Raw genomic sequence first — 20,553 nt, forward strand, 5'->3', positions numbered from 1 at the left:
CGTGAATCTTAGGGTGCTCAAGCCTGATGGTGAACCGTCGGTTAGGGCCACAGGGAAGGGCGCCAGTGGAGTCAAGCGTAGGCCTAACGTTGGAACTTTGCCAACCCCTCATCAAATCCACACTCCCGGGACCTGTGACCTCCGGGCTAGGGCGAAGGAGAGCGGAGCCCCGCGCGGCGGTCGCGGAGGCTCGCAGCACTCCGACTCGGCTTCCAGGCGCCAGCCGCCGCTACCAGGCCCCCACCACCGCGGCGGAATCTCGCTTTAAGTCTTCGAGCCGGGGACCACGGCCGGTTCTGGGACTGTTAGCTTGGTCTGCGTAGAGATGCCTTTTTTCAAATGTGGGGAGTTCGCAAGCCCCAGGAACCCTCCGCACCCGCCCACTTCCCAACCTTCCAACCCGGTTTCTCTCTCGACGGATCTGCAGATCAGTGGCCTCTCTTCGGCTCTACCTCGCCACGGCTTTTGGCCAATGTTACAGTAATTGCCTTCAGCTAACCTAGCTTGGGGGCCCGCCTCGCCTTTCAAGAATGTTTTTGGGGAATGGGAGAGGATGCCTATCGCCGAGGCGGTGACGTCTGGCAAACGAGCCACATCCGATTCAATTAAACGTCTCGCTGAAAAGAGCTCGGAGCGAGGGTCCTGGGAGCGCTGTTAAGTGAATGGGCTGGCGGGGCGGCTCGCGATGACAGTTTGAAAGATTAGTGTGAGCCGACGCCTGAAATATTACCGTTTAATGGGGGACATCGAGGCTGCATCCGGGATCTCTGTTTTTAGTGTGTGTGTGTGTGTGTGTGTGTATGTGTGTGTGTGTGTGTGTTTTAAGAGAGTTCTGGAGGAAGAGAAAAATTCAGCATTTCCTCTGCAAATCAAAGCGGTGAAGATTTATCACTTATTTTCGGGTATGGGGGTTCCTAGGGCTGACAGATTTGTGGGTCAGGTGTCATGAAAAGGGGAGGAAAGAAAACCCTCCATATTTGGACAAAGTCAATAAGTTTTCAACCTCCCACACCCTCTGTGAATCCGGTAATAATTTCTCTTGGATCTAAAACAGGCCTAAGCGTTGCCAAAAAGAGGAAAACGGGGCACAACCGAATAAATACGAGCAAAATCAAAATTGGGGTGACCCATGCTGGTCTCTGCAGAGAAATGTCCAAGAGCAATTTCTAATTTTCTTCGCAGTCCTCACAATTTCTGAGTCAGTAAAAACATTTTTGTTTTCTTTAAGTGAAGTTGCAATGGCTGGGGGTAGGGAGAGAGGAAACTTGATTCTCCAGCCCCACCAGGGATGCATCTTCCTTCCCAAGGGCGACTGACCTAACCTGGCCGCCTCTCTAAGCCGCACTTTGGCCAAACTAGCAGGACAAACAAACAACCTTCAGTCCAGAGAAAGGCAGAGAGAGGGAGAAAGACAAAAGGAGCAGAGAGGAGAGATCGAAAATCTATTTCCTTGCCTTTTAAAGAGTCGGTGCTTTAAGATGAGTCAAATTCCAGGATGACTTGAGAGCATTCTATGCACATAAAATATTATTAATTGAAAGCGATCGGAGCGGCCCGAGCCGGCCCCCACTTTCCTGCAATCAGCAGGGTCGGCCGCAAAAGGTATATATGATTAATTGAAAGATAAGCTGGAACTATCACCGGGAATGTCATTAATGCGCCGGGGAGACGTCCATTGGAGACAGGCGGCGTTATCCTCGGCTTTATCTTCAACAACGCCTCGCTCTCGGCCCGCGCCGGGGAAACAGATGGGGGTTTCTGTCTGGGACGCTCGCCCCGTGTTTATATTTTGGGAAGAATCGCAACTCGTGGGAGTCCCCGGCAGGCCCCCTGATAAATGAACATTAGCACTTTTTCGGACTACTGTATCAACAAAGGGGCTACGGCGCGGCAATAATTGGCGAGAAAGCAAACAGAGGGCCGAGAGCGCGCCTCTGCTCTTCGTCCGGCTGATGGATGAGCAGCGGCGGCTGCGGTCCGGCTCCCGGCCCTCGCCCCGGCTCCCCGGCCCGGCCGCGGGGCCCCTCAGCCGTCCTGCCTTCCTTCCGGGCCGGCGCTTGAGAGTGGGGGGCGACTCTGGGGGCTGCCGCCCTCGCCCCGGGCTCCGGAAGAGCCCGGGCGGCCTCCGCGGCACCGGATTTTTCCTGCCCGGGAATCGCCTTAATTCGGGTTGGCTCAGCAGGTACCAATTTCTTGCACTCCCACGGCGTGAGTCACACGCCCTCGAACGTCTTCGCGCACCCGCTTATCTCGATGGCTCCACAGAAGAGAAAGAGGCTCAGGAAGGTGAAGTGACTTGCTCAAGGTCACACAGACGGAAAGTGACAGTTTCAGGATTCGAACACAGGACTGACTACAGGGCTGTGAATGTTTTCTTTTCTTGCATGTCGCTGACTCCTAGAGTCATACCAGCTGGAGAGGAAGCAAGACACTACCCCCTCCCCCAACACACACTCCACGCAGCTAGAGAAGAGGACCAGGTTGTTGCACTGGGGATGCTGGGTTCACCAAAACCTTCATCGACACGGGGGCTTCTGGCATATAGTTCGTCTGAGTGACAGAGAGAAAGAGAGGGAGACATGTAAGATTCCGCCTCCCCCTCTTCCTCCACTTCCTCCATAATCTCTTCCATTCCGTCCTCTTCCTCCTTCTCCTCTTCCTCTTCCTCCTCCACCCCCTCCTTCATCTCCTCCTTCCCCCCCCCCCCTTCTCCTCTTCTTCTTTGGTAACAACTTTATTATTCATCCATTTAAAGTATACAATTCCATGACTTTTAGTATATTCACAGAGTCGCAATCATGACAAGATTCATTCTAGGACATTTTCATCAGCTCCAAAGGAAACCTGTAGGCTTCAGCCATCAACCCCACACCCTCCCCCATCTCCCACCTCCCCATCTCGAGGTAACCACTAGTTAATCTACTTTCTGTCTCTGTAGATTTGCCTATTTTGGACATTTCATACAAATGGAATCATATAATATGTGGCCTTTTGTAACTGGCTTTTTTCACGTAGCATAATGTTTTCAAGGTTCATCCATGTTGCAGCAAGTGTCAGTACTTTGTTCCTTTTTATGGCAGAATGATACCCTATTGTATGGGTATACCATATTTTGTTTCTACATTCAACAGAATGGACATTTGGGTTGTTTCCACCTTTTGGCTGTTATGAGTAATCCCCCAGTCCACTTCTACCCTAAAAGCTGAGCATTTAGAGGTCTGGGGAGGATGCTTCTCCCGCCTCCCGCTATAATTAACCCTATCCTTCCCTGAAGGCTGGCTTCATGGGTTTGCCAACTGTGTAGCTTCACAGGGCCTGAGCTTAGAAGGGCCTTGTGTTCTGTTGTTGCTGTCTGGAAATTCTTAATACGTTTTGGACAAGAGGCTCCACATTTCATTCATTTTGCACCGGGCTCCACAAATTATAAAGCTGGTCCTGCTTTCTGGGCAGTTTGTGCAGAGCCCTGGAAATACTATCTTCATGTCCCCGAGGCTCCTGTAATCTGCCAGGCTTGTGGCTTCCTTTGCCCCAGGGTTTAGCCTCCTCTAGCCAGCTGGGACAGGCAGGAAGTCCCCTGGGCTGCTTTAAAGGCTGTCTATCCAAAGTTGCTCAGCCATAAGAAGGGCCTGGAGCCCACATAAGTGGAAAACAGCAGACAGATCCACCTGGCTGGTGGATTTGTGTGTATATATGTATGAGTGTGTGTGGGGGGGTTGGGGGGGGAGTGAGGGGAAAGGTTTAGAAGAGTGGTCCAGAACTTCCCCCCAGCCTCCAGGTGACTCATAGCCTAGTCACTACTGGATACTTGGCCTGATTTCTGCATCTGTTTACCCGCATTGACTGGGTGCCCACCTTGCATCAGGTGCTGGTGTTTCACAGCCCAAGACACACAGACCCTGAAGGAGGCAGAGCTGTACCAGAATGAGTACTAGACTGTGAGCCAGTACTAGTACTAGTACTACCAGTACTAGTACTGGGTTCTTGTCTTGCTTCCCACTGATTGGCTGATCTCGAGCACATCCTTTTTCCTCTCTGGTCACTTGTTTCATGTTTGTCTCCCAGGTGGTTTTAGGTGCACCTAAGGTCCCTTTCCAGCTGTGCTATTCTGGGAAACATCCCATGTTGTTACCTGGACTCACCTGGGCAGTGGGGAGGGGTGGAGAGTCATGTTGGTGGTTGTCTAGCCTACAAAATGAAACTGGATAAGATGGGAAATAAGGTCCCTACCAATTGTGATATTATGCTCTTTGGGGGAATGTGGTCCATACAACAACACGTATTCCAAATAAGGTGAATATGTGTTACACCACATACATTTAATTCCAGATAGCTTAAAAATGTAAACTTAAGAAATGAAACAGAGCAGTACTATAGATGACTAAGACAATAATTTTAGAGTGTTTATATATTTGGAAGCGTGGATAAGGAGAACTACAGACCTAGAAACCATAAAAGATGAATTGTATTACCTGACGGCATGAAAATAATTTGTGTACAGCAAAACAAAACCAGAATAGAATCAAAGAGAAAATGGCACACAGTTTAAGTGCTAGAAATAATGACCAAAAAACCGTCTAATTTCCACAATATGGAAAGAGCTTCCATGAATCAATAAGAAAATGACTCAACAAAACAATTGACAAATTGGCCAAGACTAGCAGAACTTTGCTGGTAGGAAGGAAGGAAGGAAGGAAGGAAGGAAGGAAAAAAAGAAGAAAGAAAGAGAAGGAAAAAAGAAAGGAAGAAAAAAATTTAAAAACCACGAGGCAAAGGTTTTCACTCATCAGATTGACAAAGATCACAAAATTTGATAATTACTCTGCCTAGTCACTCTTTTGCGTTGTTGATTGGAAGTGTAAACTGGGAAACCTCTTCAGCAATTTAGTACTGTCGAAATTAAAAATGCATAAGCCCTTTGAACAAGTATTTCCACTTCTAGGACGATTCTACACACACATGTATGTTTAGTAAAGTATTTTCATTGCAGTTTTAAATATTTTTAAAGAATCAAAACGTTAAAAAAACCCCAATATATCTATTGTGGAGGACTGGTTAAAAAAATTATATAGCCCATGGAACAGAATACTAGCAGCCATGAGAAAGAATTAGTTACATGTATACGTATTCTTAGGGATACTTTTGAGTCACATTAAATATCAAATCAAGATGCAGAGTTTGTGTTTTAAATATGGGCATATGTACATATATGTGGGTCTATGAAAAGTTTTTGAAGGGTAAACAAAAGGTAACGGAAACTTCTGGGGAAGAGTACTGGGGGAGGGGGGATCAGGAATAAAACATGACATTTTAGTACATTTTTTAGGACAATTTCCTCCTTTTTGTTGTTGTTGTTGTTCTTACCATATGCATGTATATTGCCTTAAAGAGATTTTTTTAAAAAACACAATCAAGATAAACTCCAAATATAGTGAATCAAGTTATGCCTTTATAGACGGGGAAGAGAATCCTGGGCTGTGGAAGCATCTAGGCCAGAATTCCCTGGAGTACATGTTAAAAATGCACATTTATGGGCCTCACCCCTCATCTTGGAGTTTACAAATCAATGGTGTGTATGGCTTGAAACTTCAATGAAATCTCCAGTCTCCGAGAGGGAACTGGAGCTAAGCCATCAGTGGTAGGAAGACTGAGGAGGGTGGTCAGTGGAGCTTCAGAGAGAGGGGAGTGGGGTGGCCAGCACTCGTCCAGCACTATCCAGGGACAGGACCTCAATGGTCCCGATTACCACTCAGCAAATTTGCTCTCATGATTTCCCCCTGACTTGTGCTTTGGTCCAGGGCTAGAGCCCAGTTTTGGGGTCAATGAGAATGCAGCTCCCCACATTAATCAATGCCTTGGTTTGCTGCTTGAAGGTGCTGTGGGTCTGGTGGCTGTGAGTGGGGCAGTAGATGAGGCTGGTGGGAAGGCCTGGTAACCCCACCCAGGTCCTGTCCCCAGGCCAGCAGAGGAGTCTGGCAGGTCCTAGTTTTCCTGGCCCCTGGCCTTGGACCCATCGTCCCTCTGTCTCTTGAGGGTCAGCCTCCAAAACTCTCTCTGAAATAGCTCTGAGTCGGAACCAGATCTGGAATCTGTCTTAACAAGGCCAAAGTGACTCTACCCTATCTTGCAGGGTGATAACTGGAGGTATGTCATATCTGGTTCCCCCAAAACAGAGGTGGGACCCTTGTAGTCACTGGTCTCCATTGGGAGGTGGGCCGGGCTCTGGGCCCTCTCTGGGCTCCAGGGACCCTGTTGGCCTGCTTAGCCTCTGGGAGGCCCTGCTTCCACCTCTGGGAGGGATCTCGGGGTGTCGAGCACTCCAAGTTCTGGCCTTCTCCAGGAGGCGCAAGGAGCCACCGCATCTTTGCTCCAAGCGGGATAGCGCTCGTGGGAGCTGGGACACGGCGGCCAGGAAAGCCTCCTGTGGCCTTGCGTGGAATTCTCCTGTGGCTGGCCTGCCCTGGAGTCCTTCAGTCCTCAAGGAGATGACAGCCACCCATACCACACGTAAACACCAGAAAAGTTTTGGGTCCTCATTTTTCGTTGGTGTCTGAAACATAGGAGCAAAAGAACAAATGAAACAAGTCTGAACATTAAAGATATTTCCCCTTCCCAAATATTTTCTGGGCTTGGATAGCACACACTTTTTCTTGTCCCTACAAGGGGCTGTATAGGCATCTTCTGTTCTTGTTTTTGTTGGTTTCCTTAACAATTGTTTTATATTCACATCACTGAATATCCTAATTATACATTTTGAATAAGTAATACACCGTAAAAACAAAACAACAATGAAAACTCAAAATAAACACATAAACAGGGAAATACAATGTAAAGTATTCCAGGCCTCTCTCCAGCCACCCAGTTTCCTTCCCTAAAGACAAAGTTGTTTCCAGGTTTATTTATTTTTAAAATCAACTTTATTGAGGCATAATGTACCTAGAACAAAATGAACACAGTTTAAGTGTACAGTTCAATGAATCTTGACTCATGAATAAACCCGTGCAAGGACCACCACAATCAAGCTACAAAAACATTAAAAAAAATATAAAAACATTTGCATAACCTTAAAAGTTTTCCTTCTGCCCCTTCTCAGTTAATTCCCACCACCATCCAGCTTTAAAAAAAAAAAAATCCTTCTGGGGACATTTCCTGCAAATTTAAGTCTTATTTATTATGCATTTGTTTTTGTTTTTGTTTTTCTGAGAGGAACTACCTTCGGCTGACTCCTTTGCATTTTTGACTTGACAGTTTTCGTTAATAGTATCTTTGTGTAAGCCACTTTCTCATGCTTTGTGGGGTATGTTTCTATAACCGAATTTATCCTGGGTCCCTAGATGTCACCCGCTTTAAAACACGTGTTAAGGTTTGCCAGATCGCTTTTAAACTTCCGTTGTCGTTTGGTGTTGATTTCGTGCTTTCTCTTCTGTCCCGCAGTCCGCCCCCGGCTGCAAACCGCTCCAGCGAAAACAGCGAGGGCAGGCGGAGAGAACCAAGACGCTGCAACTTGTCCCTCAGGATCCCGTCGCTGAAGGTCACAGCTGGAAAAGTCAGGTGACATTCGAGTCGGATAGACAACGACTCGGAAAACGGTGAAGAGGAAAATGGATTTTGTAGGGCCGGTGAACACCTGCCCGCTGGGTGTACAGGTCGGGAGCCGCGGCTTTGGAAGAGCCCTTGGCGTGAACGCGAAGCTTTGGGAAAAGCCGAGCTGGGCAAACGGACGCCTGTTTTTGCCCAAAGCGCGGGGGGCTCGCGGGGTCTGCAGTGCTGCAGCTTGGGCTGGGGTCTTCGGCCGCGTCTTTCCGGAGAGAGCTTCAAGAGTCGCGCCCAGATCTGTGCGGCCTCCCTGGCTCGGGCCGACACCGCGGCCCCCGGAGCTTCTACCCTGGATCGCTGCGGCCTGGTCAGTGTCGAACTGAAGCTGGCAATGGACGATCGAACCTTCCTAGGCCCGCCACCTTTTCTTCTTCCGCAACTTCCTTCCTTGTCTCATCTTCCAGCCTGCTCTGCGAAATGCAGCGAAGTTTCCACAGCCCGGCGGAGCGCACTGAGAATGCCTAGGGTGCAAATTGTTGCATAGAAAAAAACCATTCGATTCCGTGCAATTCGGTTCAGTCGATATTTCTTAGGAGCCTCCCCGGGGCATGGCGCAGGGGACCCGGAGGCCAACAAGCTTCGGATTCCGGAGCAAATTTGGTGTCAGTAGCGGGATATCGCTGATGGCCTTCAGCGCTCCCAACAGATTGGCGAAATGCGGGAATGCAGGCACAAAATGAGCGCACTCTAAAGGGCCGTGTTGACGTCTCCCCACACTTTAAGTGTACACATGACAGTTGCAGACATTCAAGCACTTAAAAGGAGCACAATGGAGCGTTCACTTTTGGGACGTGTGTCTGTGGAATACGTTCACAGAGACCAGTAACCCGCTTTGAATGTGCTTACTGGTAAGCTTTAAGTTTGCTGCAACGACACGGGTACACATACACGTACTTTAAGTGCATAGTCACTTTCTTGGTGTGTGCTTTAAGTGCACACGGTCAAAAAAAAATTCAAAGGGTACAGCAAGTCATCCTGTGAAATTCCCCTTGCCCTCCTCTCCGCTCTTGCCCTCCAGAGCCGTTCTTGGCACACACGCGGGTGTGCCCTCTGCGGTGTACATGTGTCCCTGCGCCCTAACTGGGCGTCGCCTGTGCAGACCCTCCGTTGTGTGTGGAGAGCTGTGGCCTTGTATCTCTAGGTAGGGAACATCTTTTGTCTCTCTGCAAGAAGCTTTCCTCCGGGAAAGATAAAGTAATCGATAGGGTCTTTTAAATAGCTCCGCGTTTCCTGTCGGGAGAGGAGTATCAGCGCGCGCACCAAATCTGCTCTGGTATGTCACCTTATCTCCCGTCCCCGCTGTTGTCCCCAAACGCCGCCTGTCAAGGGAGACGCCACCCGCATTAGGACCCAGACTGGGGCCCTTCCGCTCGGGGTCACGCGCAGCGCCCTCGGCTAGGCCCCGCCGCCCCTTCGGGGGTCCCGGAGGGTGGGGCGAAGAGGCGGGGGCCAGGATGAAGGTGCGGGGGGCCTAGAACTCCCACTCGGGCCCAGGAGGAAATTAACAGGCTGAAATCGACCCGTCTGGGGGAAGCCTTGGGGTGCAGATCACTCGCGGGGGAGGGGACGGTTTCTTTTTTCTTTTCTTTTCTTCCAAGGAAATAGTTGTTGAGAGCAGCGCTTTGGCGACTCTGTGGGCAACCTTGCTTGCCGGCGTCCGGAGGAAAATCGGCTTTGTCATTTGGAGAGGGCCGCCAGGGCTTCAGGAAGCGCCTGCCCGGCGCCAGGTTACCTTTCGCACTGCGGTAGAGTGAGGTTTCGCCAGCCTCCGGGTGACCTGTGCGGGGAGAGGAGAGGAGAGAACTCCCAAGCCCTGAGGGTCGGTGGGACCTCCAAATCCGGCCACCGGTCTAGCCTCTGGCGGCGTCACCTGTCCAGCTTGCTGCAAGTTGGAGTCGGAGCTGCCTGCAGCTGGGCCTGAGGACAGGGCGCAGAGGAAAGATGCAACCCAGGCTGGTCTTCCAGCCTTCGCAAAGGCCCTGTGGCCGGCCTCGGCTTTCCCTTCCCGTGGTGAACCCTCAGCAGAGATCTGCAGGCCAGGCTCCGCGCCGAAATGTTTTTAGATGTGGTGATCTGCCGGTAGGCCCTGGGCCTTCCTGGATGTCTAAGCACTGTTACCCTAGTCTCCTCATTTTTCTTTATGTATCAAAGTAGGTTTTATCCAGGATATTTTTAAAGAAATATAATCCGATCACAATAACAAATACATTTCAATCCCCTTAAGGATGCGCACAGCCACCGACCATCTAGGAAGGTGGGATTCAGACTCCCTTTATTTCCAGCCTCATAATTCCTTACAGGGTTCCTTTTTTTCCGGGAAGCTGGAGGGGGCGGGGGCGGCGGGGATTTCTTCTTGGCTTCAATACAGACTTGCTCCCTTCCAACTCGCCCAGGGTCATCAGGATTACTCCAACTGCTGAGAGAGGACCACCCACCAAACACATACAGAGGAAAATGCAGGCCTTGGGAAAATTTGGGTTCTCATTTATCAGGGTTTATTTATTCAAATACAAATTATTATGGAGAAATTAAGTAGGGGAAAACATCACCTTTCTCCCTCATGGAGAGGAGCAGGCATTTCTGAATCTTCCCATTCTTTAAGAACTCGGTCTAAGTCTTCCTACTCCCTGCGGGTCTTTCCATTTTATTTTATGTGTAATTAAAAAAATACTGAATTTGATTATTATGAAATTGGTTGTGGCAGTGGAGGGGAGACTCTAGCTGTGTGTCTTGCAGGGTGGGTCATATGTACCGTGTGCTATGTTGAAACTAGCAGAATGTGAACTGGACACCGCCATGCCATCTGTTTGAGTTACACTGGTGACCTAGTTATTCAGTCCTGGGTAGATCTGGAGATGGCCCACCTGGATGGGGAGAGCTGCTTTCCGTACTCTTCCAGGGCAGGGGCCCTCACAAAAAACTATTCTGAATGAACACCTCTGTAGAAGTAATCCAGTGTGCTTTGTTTCTTTTCTTCTAACAGAATGTGTGGGGTGAGAGTTGGGGAGTTGGGACATTTAGAACTAGGAGTGGTGAGAACAGCCAAGGGTAGATCAGGTGTGGACCCTCAGTACCCTGCTGTCTCCCTAGATGTGGCCGTCATCTTCTAGAAGCTCTAGGTACTTTTCTTTAGGGGAAGCTGTACTGCTTGTCCATAAGAAGTGGTGAGAGGGGACTTGGGACCAGGCGGCCCTGGGAACAGTTCTCCGCCAGTTCCTGGGTCCTGAGCAGTGATCCTGGGCAGTGACTTTGGGAGATGCTCCTTTGGTTAAGGGAGTGAGCTTTGTTTGTTCCTGTGACAAACCCTGGGGTGTCCTACGCCCTGACCCAGTCCAGCAGTGCACTTGCTCCCCTCCGCTGAGCACGTATGTGGCTCTGAAGCCTTCCCAGTTTTTGGAAACTTTTCTTTCCAGCATCACATGGAAGCGAACAAAGTAAAAGTGAACAGCCCTGTCAATTTTCACAAACTGAACACGGTTGTGTAATTAGTACCCAATTCAAGAAATGGGACATTACCAGTACCTAGAAGCCCCTTCCCCTTTCCTCCAGGATAATTACTATTCCGACTTCTAACAACATAGATTAGGTTTGTCTATTTTTGAACTTCACATATATCTAATCATATAATATAGACTCTTTGTGTCTCGCAATTTTTACTCAATATATGTTTGTGAGATTCATCTACATTGTTTGTAGTTGTAGCTAGCTCCATTTAATTTGTAACACTTCATTGTATGAAAATACTACTACTGACCCATTCTCTCTCTCTCTTTTAATTGAAATATAGTTGGTTTACAATGTTGTGTTAGTTTCAGGTGTACAGCAAAGTGATTCAGATATATGTGTATATATATATATGTTTGTGTGTATGTGTGTGTGTGTGTGTGTGTATTCTTGTTTTTGGATTATTTTCCATTATAGGTTATTACAAGATATTGAATATAGTTCCCTGTGCTATACAGTAAATCTTGAGGTTGTTTTTTATTTTTATTTATTTATTTTTATTGGAGTATAGTTGCTTTACAATGTTGTGTTAGCTCCTACTGTACAGCCAAATGAATCAGCCATACATATACATATATCCCCTCCCTTTTGGATTTCCTTCCCATTTAGGTCACCACAGAGCATTGAGTAGAGTTCCCTGTGCTATGCAGTAGGTTCTCATTAGTTATCTATTTTATATATAGTAGTATATATACGGCAATACCAATCTGCCAATTCATCCCACCCCCCCACATTTTCCCCAAGCAAACCATAAGTTTTTTTTCCACATCTGTGACTCTATTTCTGCAAATAAGTTCATCTGTGCCATTTTTCTAGATTCCACATATAAGCAATATTATATTTGTCTTTCTCTTTTTGACTTACTTCACTCTGTATGACAATCTCTAGGTCCATCCATGTTGTTGCAAATGGCATTATTTCGTTCCTTTTTATGGCTGAGTAATATTCCACTGTGTATATGTACCACATCTTTATCCATTCCTCTGTTGATAGACATTTAGGTTGCTTCCATGTCTTGGCTATTGTAAATAGTGCTTCAGTGAACATTGGGGTGCATAGATCCTTTCGAATTATGGTTTTCCCAGATATATGCCCAGGAGTGGGATTGTTGGATCATATAGTCATTCTATTTTTAGTTTTTTAAGGAACCTCCATACTGTTCTCCATAGTGGCTGTACCAATTTACATTCCCACCAACAGTGTAGGAGAGTTCCCTTTGCTCCACACCCTCTCCAGCATTTACTGTTTGTAGATTTTTTGATGATGGCCATTGACCGGTGTGAGGTGATACCTCACTGTAGTTTTGATTTGCATTTTTCTAATAATTAGTGATGTTGAGAATCTTTTCATGTGTTTTTTGGCCATCTGTATGCCTTCTTTGGAGAAATGTCTATTTAGGTCTTCTGCCCATTTTTTGATTGGGTTGTTTGTTTTTTTGATATTGAGCTGCATGAGCTGTTTGTATATTTTGGAGATTAATCCTTTGTCAGTTGCTTCATTTGCCAATGTTTTCTCCCATTCGGAGGGTTGTCTTTTCCTTTTGTTTATGGTTTGTTTTTTATTTTCATTACTCTAGGTGGTGGATTGAAAAGATCTTGCTGTGATTTATGTCAAAGAGTGTTCTGCCTATGTTTTCCTCTAAGAGTTTGTTTATCTATTTTATATATGGTAGTGTGTATCTATTAATCCCATATTCCTAATTTATCCCTACCCCCATCTTCCCTTTGGTAACCATAAGTTTGTTTTCTATGTCTGTAGATCTGTTTCTGTTTAATAAATAAGTTCATTTGTATTATTTTTTAGATTCCACATATAAGTGATGTCATATAATACTTGTCTTTCTTTGTCTGACTTCACTTATTAGTATGATAATCTTTAGGTTCATCCATGTTGCTGCAAATGGCAATATTTCATTCTTTTTTAGACCCTTTCTCTCTTAATGCATTTTTGGGTGGGTTCCAGTTTCTGACTGTTATGAATAGTGAGTGCTGCTATGGACACCCTAGCACATGTCTTTTGTTGAACATATGTGTACATTTCTATTGGGTATATATCTAGGAGTGGAATTGCTGGGCCAGAGGATATTCATAAATTCAATTTTAGTAGATTCTACTCAACAGTTTTCCAATTTACAGTTGTACCAGTTTATACTCATGCTGGCAGTGTTTGAGAATTGCAGTTGCTCCACATCCTTGCCAACACTTGGTGTAATCAGTTTTTAATTTTAGGCCATTCTGATGAGAGTGTAGGGCTATCTCAGTGTGGTTTTATTTTGCCTTTCCCTACTGACTAATGAAATGGAGCAACTTTTCAAATGTTCATTGGCTTTTTGAATGTCCTCTTTTGCGAAGGGCCTGTTTAAATCTTTTGTCTTTTTCTTACTGGTTTGTGGGAATTCTTTATATATTTGGATACCAGTGTCTTGTTGGATATTTACTTACTGTGAATATCATCTCCCAGTTTGTGATTTGCATTTTTACTCTCTTAATGCCATAGCAACCATTTTTGGCTCTGGCCTTGTGACATGGTTCTGACCTTGAGGTAGTAGCACTGCTGGTTCATATGTCTGGGGTATCTGTGGCTGAGTAGCTTCTTGGGTTCTGGGCAACCAGCCCTGCCATCCATGGTAAACTCCTTGAAGACATAACACATGTTTGATTCTGCTTGTTTTCCTCATAGTTGCCAGAGCATTGTTTCTGCTAAGAATATTTTAGTCACTCATTAAATAGGGGAAACTCCAATAAAACCCTTTGGATCTGAAGGAGAGGGCAGAAATCACGATTATGTATCCTTTTTTATGCATTGTGGTGGATCAAATATTTACATAGCAATTTAAGTGGGATAATTTAAACTCCATGGGTTTTTAAAACATAGACAATGTAAATGTAGAGATGTAGATGAGATATCCTACACCCTCTTAAGGTCCCAATCCTAGTCCCGCCTCCTGATTGCTGCAGCCCAGGAAGAACCCCTCTCTTAGAACATGAGTGAAACATGAGTATAATTGTGTACAATACTTCTGGAAAGCAATTTGGGAATTCTCATTTTATGAATCTTTGCAAATATATGAGGTGAAAACATCAGAGTATAATTATTTTAAATTATTTTGATTATTTTCAAATGTTTGTAATCCATTTGTATTTTTCTTTTTAAAAATGTATCACCTATTTGCATTATCTATTTATCTATTGAGATCTTCATTTTTTCTTATTGATTTTTATGAGCTTTTTATATTAGCTAGTATCCTTTTGTCATTTTAGTGTATGCTACCAGTATTTTTACCATTTGTCTTCCTAAAGCCTTCTTTTCTATTTTAAGGCACCTGATGATAATATATAAAGGAGATACTCAAACACTGGTGGGGTTTTGTTTCCCAGTTAGGACTGGCCATGGGCCAATGGCAGAATGAAGGCTGGGTGCATCAGGGCCCCAGGCCACTGAACCAGCTGCCCTGAGTCAGTGGGGATTCCATAGGACAAAGGCCGTTCCTACTCTGGCCTAAAAGACCATGAAGACCCCACAAGTGGCTGACATTAGAGATTGGTCAAACCTGGAGGGCTGCCTTCCTTGAAATTTCCATCCTGGGCCCCAAAGCTGGTGAAGATGGGATGTGGGATGGAGGTGGAAGTATCATTGGCTACTTCTAGGACAGAAGGGAATTCAGAGCAGGTAAACCAACAGAAAGAGGTGAGGAAAGAAGGGTCCTGGAGTTTGGGCTGGGGGTGGTTTTGGGGAGCATCCAGAATAAAGGAAGGCATCAGAAATGCCAGGCAGTGAGTCTTGTGGGCAGTGATTTGGAGCTCAAGCTTTGGAGTAGGGCTGTTTGCATTGTTTAACCTCCCTGAACCTTGATGTTTCCATCTGTAAAATGGGAATAATACTCATACTTCTTCAAAAGATGACTGTTTGGGAATTAAAGAAGATAGTGTAGTAAAGCAAAGATTCTTTGGCCCTTCTCCCATGGGGGGTGGGGTAGGTGGGTATGTCCTTTCCCTTTGAATGTGGGGCAGGTTTGACACTGCTTCTATCAATATAACCAGTAAAATACTATAGAAGTGGCACCACATGACTTCTGTGGCTAGATCAGAAAAAGCCATGTAACTTCTGTTTTTCTGTTTGCTGGAACATTTGCTCTTGGAGCCATGAGGTACCACATAAGAAGTCTGACTACCCTGAGGCCACCATGCTGTGAGGAAGCTCAAGCCATAGGAAGAGACCACGTGTAAGTCCGCTGACTGACAGTTCCGGATGAACCAGCTTTCTAGTCATTCCAGCTCAGGAGCCAGACCTGTGAGTGACGCAGCTTCCAGATGATTCCAGCACCCAGCTGTTCCAGTTTTCCTAGCTGAGGCCCCAGACTTCACAGAGCAGAACAAACCATCCCTGCTATGTCCTGTCCAAATTCCTGACCCACAGAATCAGTGAATATAATAAAATGGTTGTTTTCATATCACTTAAGTTTGGGGATGGCTTGTTAGGCAGCTGTAGATAACCAGAACACTGTTCAAGCAAAAAGATTTAGCATACTGTTTGCTTGGTAGTAGGTGCTTACTAAACAGGGGCCCTGAATAGTATTATTGGTGACAGAGTTAACCTGGAATGGAGAACACAAGGCTGTTAAGGGAAAAAAAGCAGACAGGCCTGCTGTGGGAAAGTTGATCCAAGATGATTTCAGGCCTTCCACCTGTACTGTGTCTTCATTTTGGCTCCAGTGTTAGACCCCCTTCCTTCCATAGTTCTAAACTGCAAATAACCACAAAAGAAGGTGGTTGGAGGGCCTTAGCATTTTCTTTGTGCACCCCACCTCCTCTTTTAAAAACATTCTAGAGTGGCGTTGGCAAAGGTTGTAAGCTGGAGTGGAGCTTGGGGAATGTAGGGGTGAAGAGCAGAGGTGTGAGAAACCATTTTGTTGCTCCAACTATAAAGCCATAGAACTACAGTAAGCATAAAAATAATTGTGCAGAGTAAGAGTAACCCCTTGCCTCTGGACGCTGCTTTTCCGTTTAGGAAGTGCCTGTCTTCCCGTGAGTTACCTTGTCTTCAGGTATTTGAGGGCAGAGAATACGTTCTAACACACTTCCAGGCAGGTTGTGGGTGTACAGCAAATGCTTTCGGATTGATCATTTGAAACCCACCCAGTAGTGACTTTGGGCGAAGTCTCTGCGCGTGCGCAGTGCCTCCTGCACAGGAAGGGGGTCTTTCCGTGGCTGTGATTCAGTCTTCCAGTGCGCCCTGATCAGGTTCACCTGCTTATGTCTCCCTCCCCGGGGGGCTCAGAGGTGACAACTAAGGGGTGTTACATCTGGGCGCTCAGACCTGCAGAAGGGAAAGCCTTGGATGAAGCAAACATGGTCAGATTTAGAGCTGCAGCAGAAGTGTCGGAGATGGTGTCCAGGCCCCGGCAACACCCTGGGGCAACATCCTGGGCGGGGTGGGGGTGAGGGGGGGGTGTTCCAGGAGAACTGGGCCTGGGCCTGGGTGCCGAACCTTCTCGGGTTTCCGTGGTGAGCGCCACCCAGCACTCTTTAGATCTAAGAGGCGTCTCCTCCCTGTGAAGAGCGATAAGGCAGAGCAGTACCAAGAGGACATCTGGACAGACTGTCACCGCGGCGCAGGCCACGCCCCGCTCCCGGGCTTCCTCCTCGCTCTCGCTTCTCTTGCACCTCACCTTGACCTTCTCACTTGCCGAGGCTGCCCCCAGACACGGGTCCGCCTGCCCGCTCTTCATTCTGCTGGGCTGCGTTAGCTGCTGGTTGCCTTTCCTAGAGGACCGGAAGAGAGGCAGGGAGGTTGAACGAGAAAAGAGAGATTGAGAGCGAAAAGAGATGGTGATGGAGGTGGCGATGGGGGGGGGGGGGGGGGGGGGGTGGGGTGGCGGGGGAGGCGGGAGGCGTGGGGAGAAACTTCCAGGGAAAGGAGTTTCCAGGTGTGACGGAATGCCCCCAGCCTGGCCTCGGAAGGCAGCTGTGGGTGAGGCGAAGGAAAACTCTCCTCTCCCTCCTCTCCCTCCTCTCCCTCCTCTCTCTCCTCTCTCTCCTCTCTCTCCTCTCCCTCCTCTCTCTCCTCTCCCTCCTCTCTCTCCTATACAAGGAGACAGACAGCGGCCAGGTGTCAGGGAAGGAGAGTGGGCATCAGATGATTTTTTTTTTTTAATATTAGCACTTTAATATCCATGCTTTTCAAGGTGGAAGTGAAAGGTATTACATACTTTGACATTGTGATCACTTTTTAAAAAATTTTTTTAATTTAATTTTATTTATTTTTTTACACAGCAGGTTCTTATTAGTCATCAGTTTTATACACATCAGTGTATACATGTCAATCCCAATCGGAGAGCGGGCATCAGATGATTAAAGGACATTTAGCTTTGATGAAAACGTTCATCTGCTTGTTTAACTATGGTGAGAGGGCCTTTCTTTTAATCGGCTAAATGTGGCTGAGTGGGGGTGAAGTAGGCAGTAAATCATTTTGTGTCAGAGGGAACTCTTCTGTGTGAAGCAGGGGCGCGAGCCCCAGCGGAGGAATCCAGTGGATAATCTGCCTCTCACTAGCTTTGCGAGCCCGCCAACTCCTTCCCTTAGTTGTGAAGATGGGAAGAGTAACTATACCAGCTTCTCGTTGTTGTCGTGAAAATGAACCGTGACCCTCTGTATTCATTACCTAGCTCAAGACCAAACAGGGAGGGTAAAGGTTAATTTCTCCCTCCCCACACGCCCCCAACTCGCTGAACCTCCTGTCTTTTTTTTTTTTTTTGATGAGGATAATCACACCTGTCAATTTCAGGTTATTGACCAGAATAACCAGAAACCAGGGGAAAGATACTATACACATGTAAACAATAACTTTTCACTATTGGGAATATGCCTTTGAAGAAATTGCCTCCCCAGGGGGCGGGGAGAGGTGGGCAGCCGGACCAAGCTGGTGAGGAAGGTGTGCAAGTTGCGTGGATTTACTCTTTGTGAGAGGAGCTGGAAACTGTCCTGAGTGTGGCACTCCACTTAGAAAAAGCAACTTCAGGGTACAACTCTTTGAAGATCCTACTGTTGACAGGAAGTTGAGATTCAGATAAAAGTGCTGAAGATATACAATAAAAGGGAAGAAGACTTTCCTAGTCTAAGAGAATATAATGATTTCCTGGAAGAAGTGGAAGAAATTGTTTTCAACTTGACCAACAACGTGGATTTGGACAACACCAAAAAGAAAATGGAGATAGACCAAAAGGAAAACAAATATGTCATTCAGAAAAATAAGTTAAAGCTGACTCGAGAACAGGAGGAATTGGAAGAAGCTTTAGAGGTAGAACGACAGGAAAATGAACAAAGAAGACTATTTATACAAAAAGAAGAACAACTGCAGCAGATTCTAAAAAGGAAGAATAAGAAGGCTTTTTTAGATGAACTGGAGAGTTCTGATCTCTCCGTTGCTCTACTTTTGGCTCAGCATAAACACAGATCTACCTAGTTGGAAATGCAACTTGAGAAACCTAAACCTATAAAACCAGTGACATTTTCCACAGACATCAAAATGGGTCAACATATTTCATTAGCACCCATTCAAAAGCTTGAAGAAGCTCTGTATGAATACCAACCACTGCAAATAGAGACTTGTGGACCACAAGTTCCTGAGCTTGAGATGCTAGGAAGACTTGGGGCTTCCCTGGTGGCGCAGTGGTTGAGAATCCGCCTGCCAATGCAGGGGACATGGGTTCGAGCTTTGGTCCAGGAAGATCCCACATGCCGCGGAGCAACTAAGCCCGTGTGCCTGCGCTCTAGAGCCTGCGAGCCACAACTACTGAAGTCCGCGTGTCTAGAGCCCATGCTCCGTAGCAAGAGAAGCCACCGCAATGAGAAGCCCACGCACCGCAATGAAGAGTAGCCCCCACTCGCTACAACTAGAGAAAGCCCACGTGCAGCAACAAAGACCCAACACAGCCAAAAATAAAAAAATAAAATAAATTTATTAAAAAAAATTACATTTGAAAGATTATGGAAATGGCCATGAATAATAACACAAAAATAAAATGTACAACAGCTAGTACAAAGGATAGGAAGAGGGAAAAAACTTTGCTGTTGTAATGTTCCTACACTATACATGAAGAGGTATAATAGTATTTGGAGATATTTAGTATAAACCCTAGAGCAACAGCTACAAATGTAAAGCAAAGAGGGATAGTCAGTAAGCCAGTAGCACAGTAAATAATGAGATCGTTAAAAATACTCTATTAATGAAAAGGAGGGCAGGAAAAGAGGCAAAAAATAAAGAAATGGTATAATTAGGAAACAAATAGCATGGTGGTAGATTTAATCTTAACTGTATCGGTAATTACATTAAATGTAAATGTTCTAAACAAGCACTATCCAATAAAGCTTTTTGAAATGGGGAAAAAAAAAAAAAAAGAAATTGCCTCCGCGCGCCCTCCAGCCCTTTTAAATAGTGAATTGCATGTTTGGTTTCTTTTAAGAGAAGGAAAAAAAAGGATGTAAAAAACAACAACAAAAACCAAATAGACACAAGGTCTCACCTTAAGGGAAAACCTTCCACCCAGATGTCCCAGTATCCTGGATGGTGGAAGTAGAAAGAAACACCTTTTGCATTCCCACAATAGGAACAGGGGCTGAGGGCAGGCCTTGGTCCACCAGCCTGAGTCTTTGATTTAGAGCGTTAGAAGTAGGGCTAATTCTGGACAAGGCAGTCTTTACCAAGAGATGGCCTGTTTCTAAGTTGCGGAGTCTTTAAGCATCATTCAGTACGTACAGTGAAAGAAGATCATCTTCCTGTATGGTGGGGCAAGGGAGTTCTGAGTGGACTGCCTATCTTCCACCAGTTTTTGGCAGCACGATTCTAGGTGAAATCAGATTCTAGCCAGGAATCTGGCAGTGGAAGTTGGCTAGAAGAGAAGGATGTTCCTTTGTATCCTAGTTGGGTTAGGAATCCCCTGGAGTTCTTGTTTATTACAGATTCTTGGGCCCCACCTCAGAAACTCCTATTTTGCGGGGCTCAAGAGTCTGCTTTTTAAACAGGCTCCCCAGGCTATTTTAATGGCACAGGTTTTCCTGTGTGCACATTGACAGAGCTTCAGTCTAAGTATCTGAGAGCAGTGTCCTGTCTCTCTGTTGTGACAGATGCACCGTGGGATGCACCGTGGCTCCCGTTTCTAGGTGGAGAACAAGCAAGGCGGCCCTCAGGAAGCTGTCTTTCAGCGGCTGGGCAGGCTAGTGCAGCCCCATGGCCCTTGAGGCTGGCTGTGGCCAAACTTAACAAAAATGCAGACCCTCTTTGGCTGATTAATTGATTTTATTCTTATTTTTATTTATTTATTTTTTGATGCATTGATTTTAATACTGTGATTCCACAAAGCTCATTCACAGATTTTGTTAGCTTCACATCTCATGTTCTGGCTCCTTATTTTTTAAAATTTCCAGTTCTTGTTGTTTTATAAAATTATGTAAGTAGTGA

The 20,553-nt window shown here is 46.2% G+C and overlaps 1 protein-coding gene across 1 annotated transcript; it reads left to right on the forward strand.

Annotated features, from left to right (window-relative positions):
- Nucleotides 1-1,952: 1,952 nt before the first annotated feature.
- LOC118892555 (CDK-activating kinase assembly factor MAT1-like) lies at nucleotides 1,953-20,333 on the forward strand. The gene is given in 7 exon segments (XM_036847306.1): nucleotides 1,953-2,182; nucleotides 7,432-7,548; nucleotides 7,738-7,900; nucleotides 16,105-16,121; nucleotides 18,028-18,143; nucleotides 18,146-18,756; nucleotides 20,256-20,333. Coding segments are annotated over 7 exon segments (1,332 nt in total).
- Nucleotides 20,334-20,553: the final 220 nt, after the last annotated feature.

This window comes from Balaenoptera musculus, chromosome 3 (genome assembly GCF_009873245.2).
Source record: "Balaenoptera musculus isolate JJ_BM4_2016_0621 chromosome 3, mBalMus1.pri.v3, whole genome shotgun sequence".
NCBI lineage: Eukaryota > Metazoa > Chordata > Mammalia > Artiodactyla > Balaenopteridae > Balaenoptera > Balaenoptera musculus.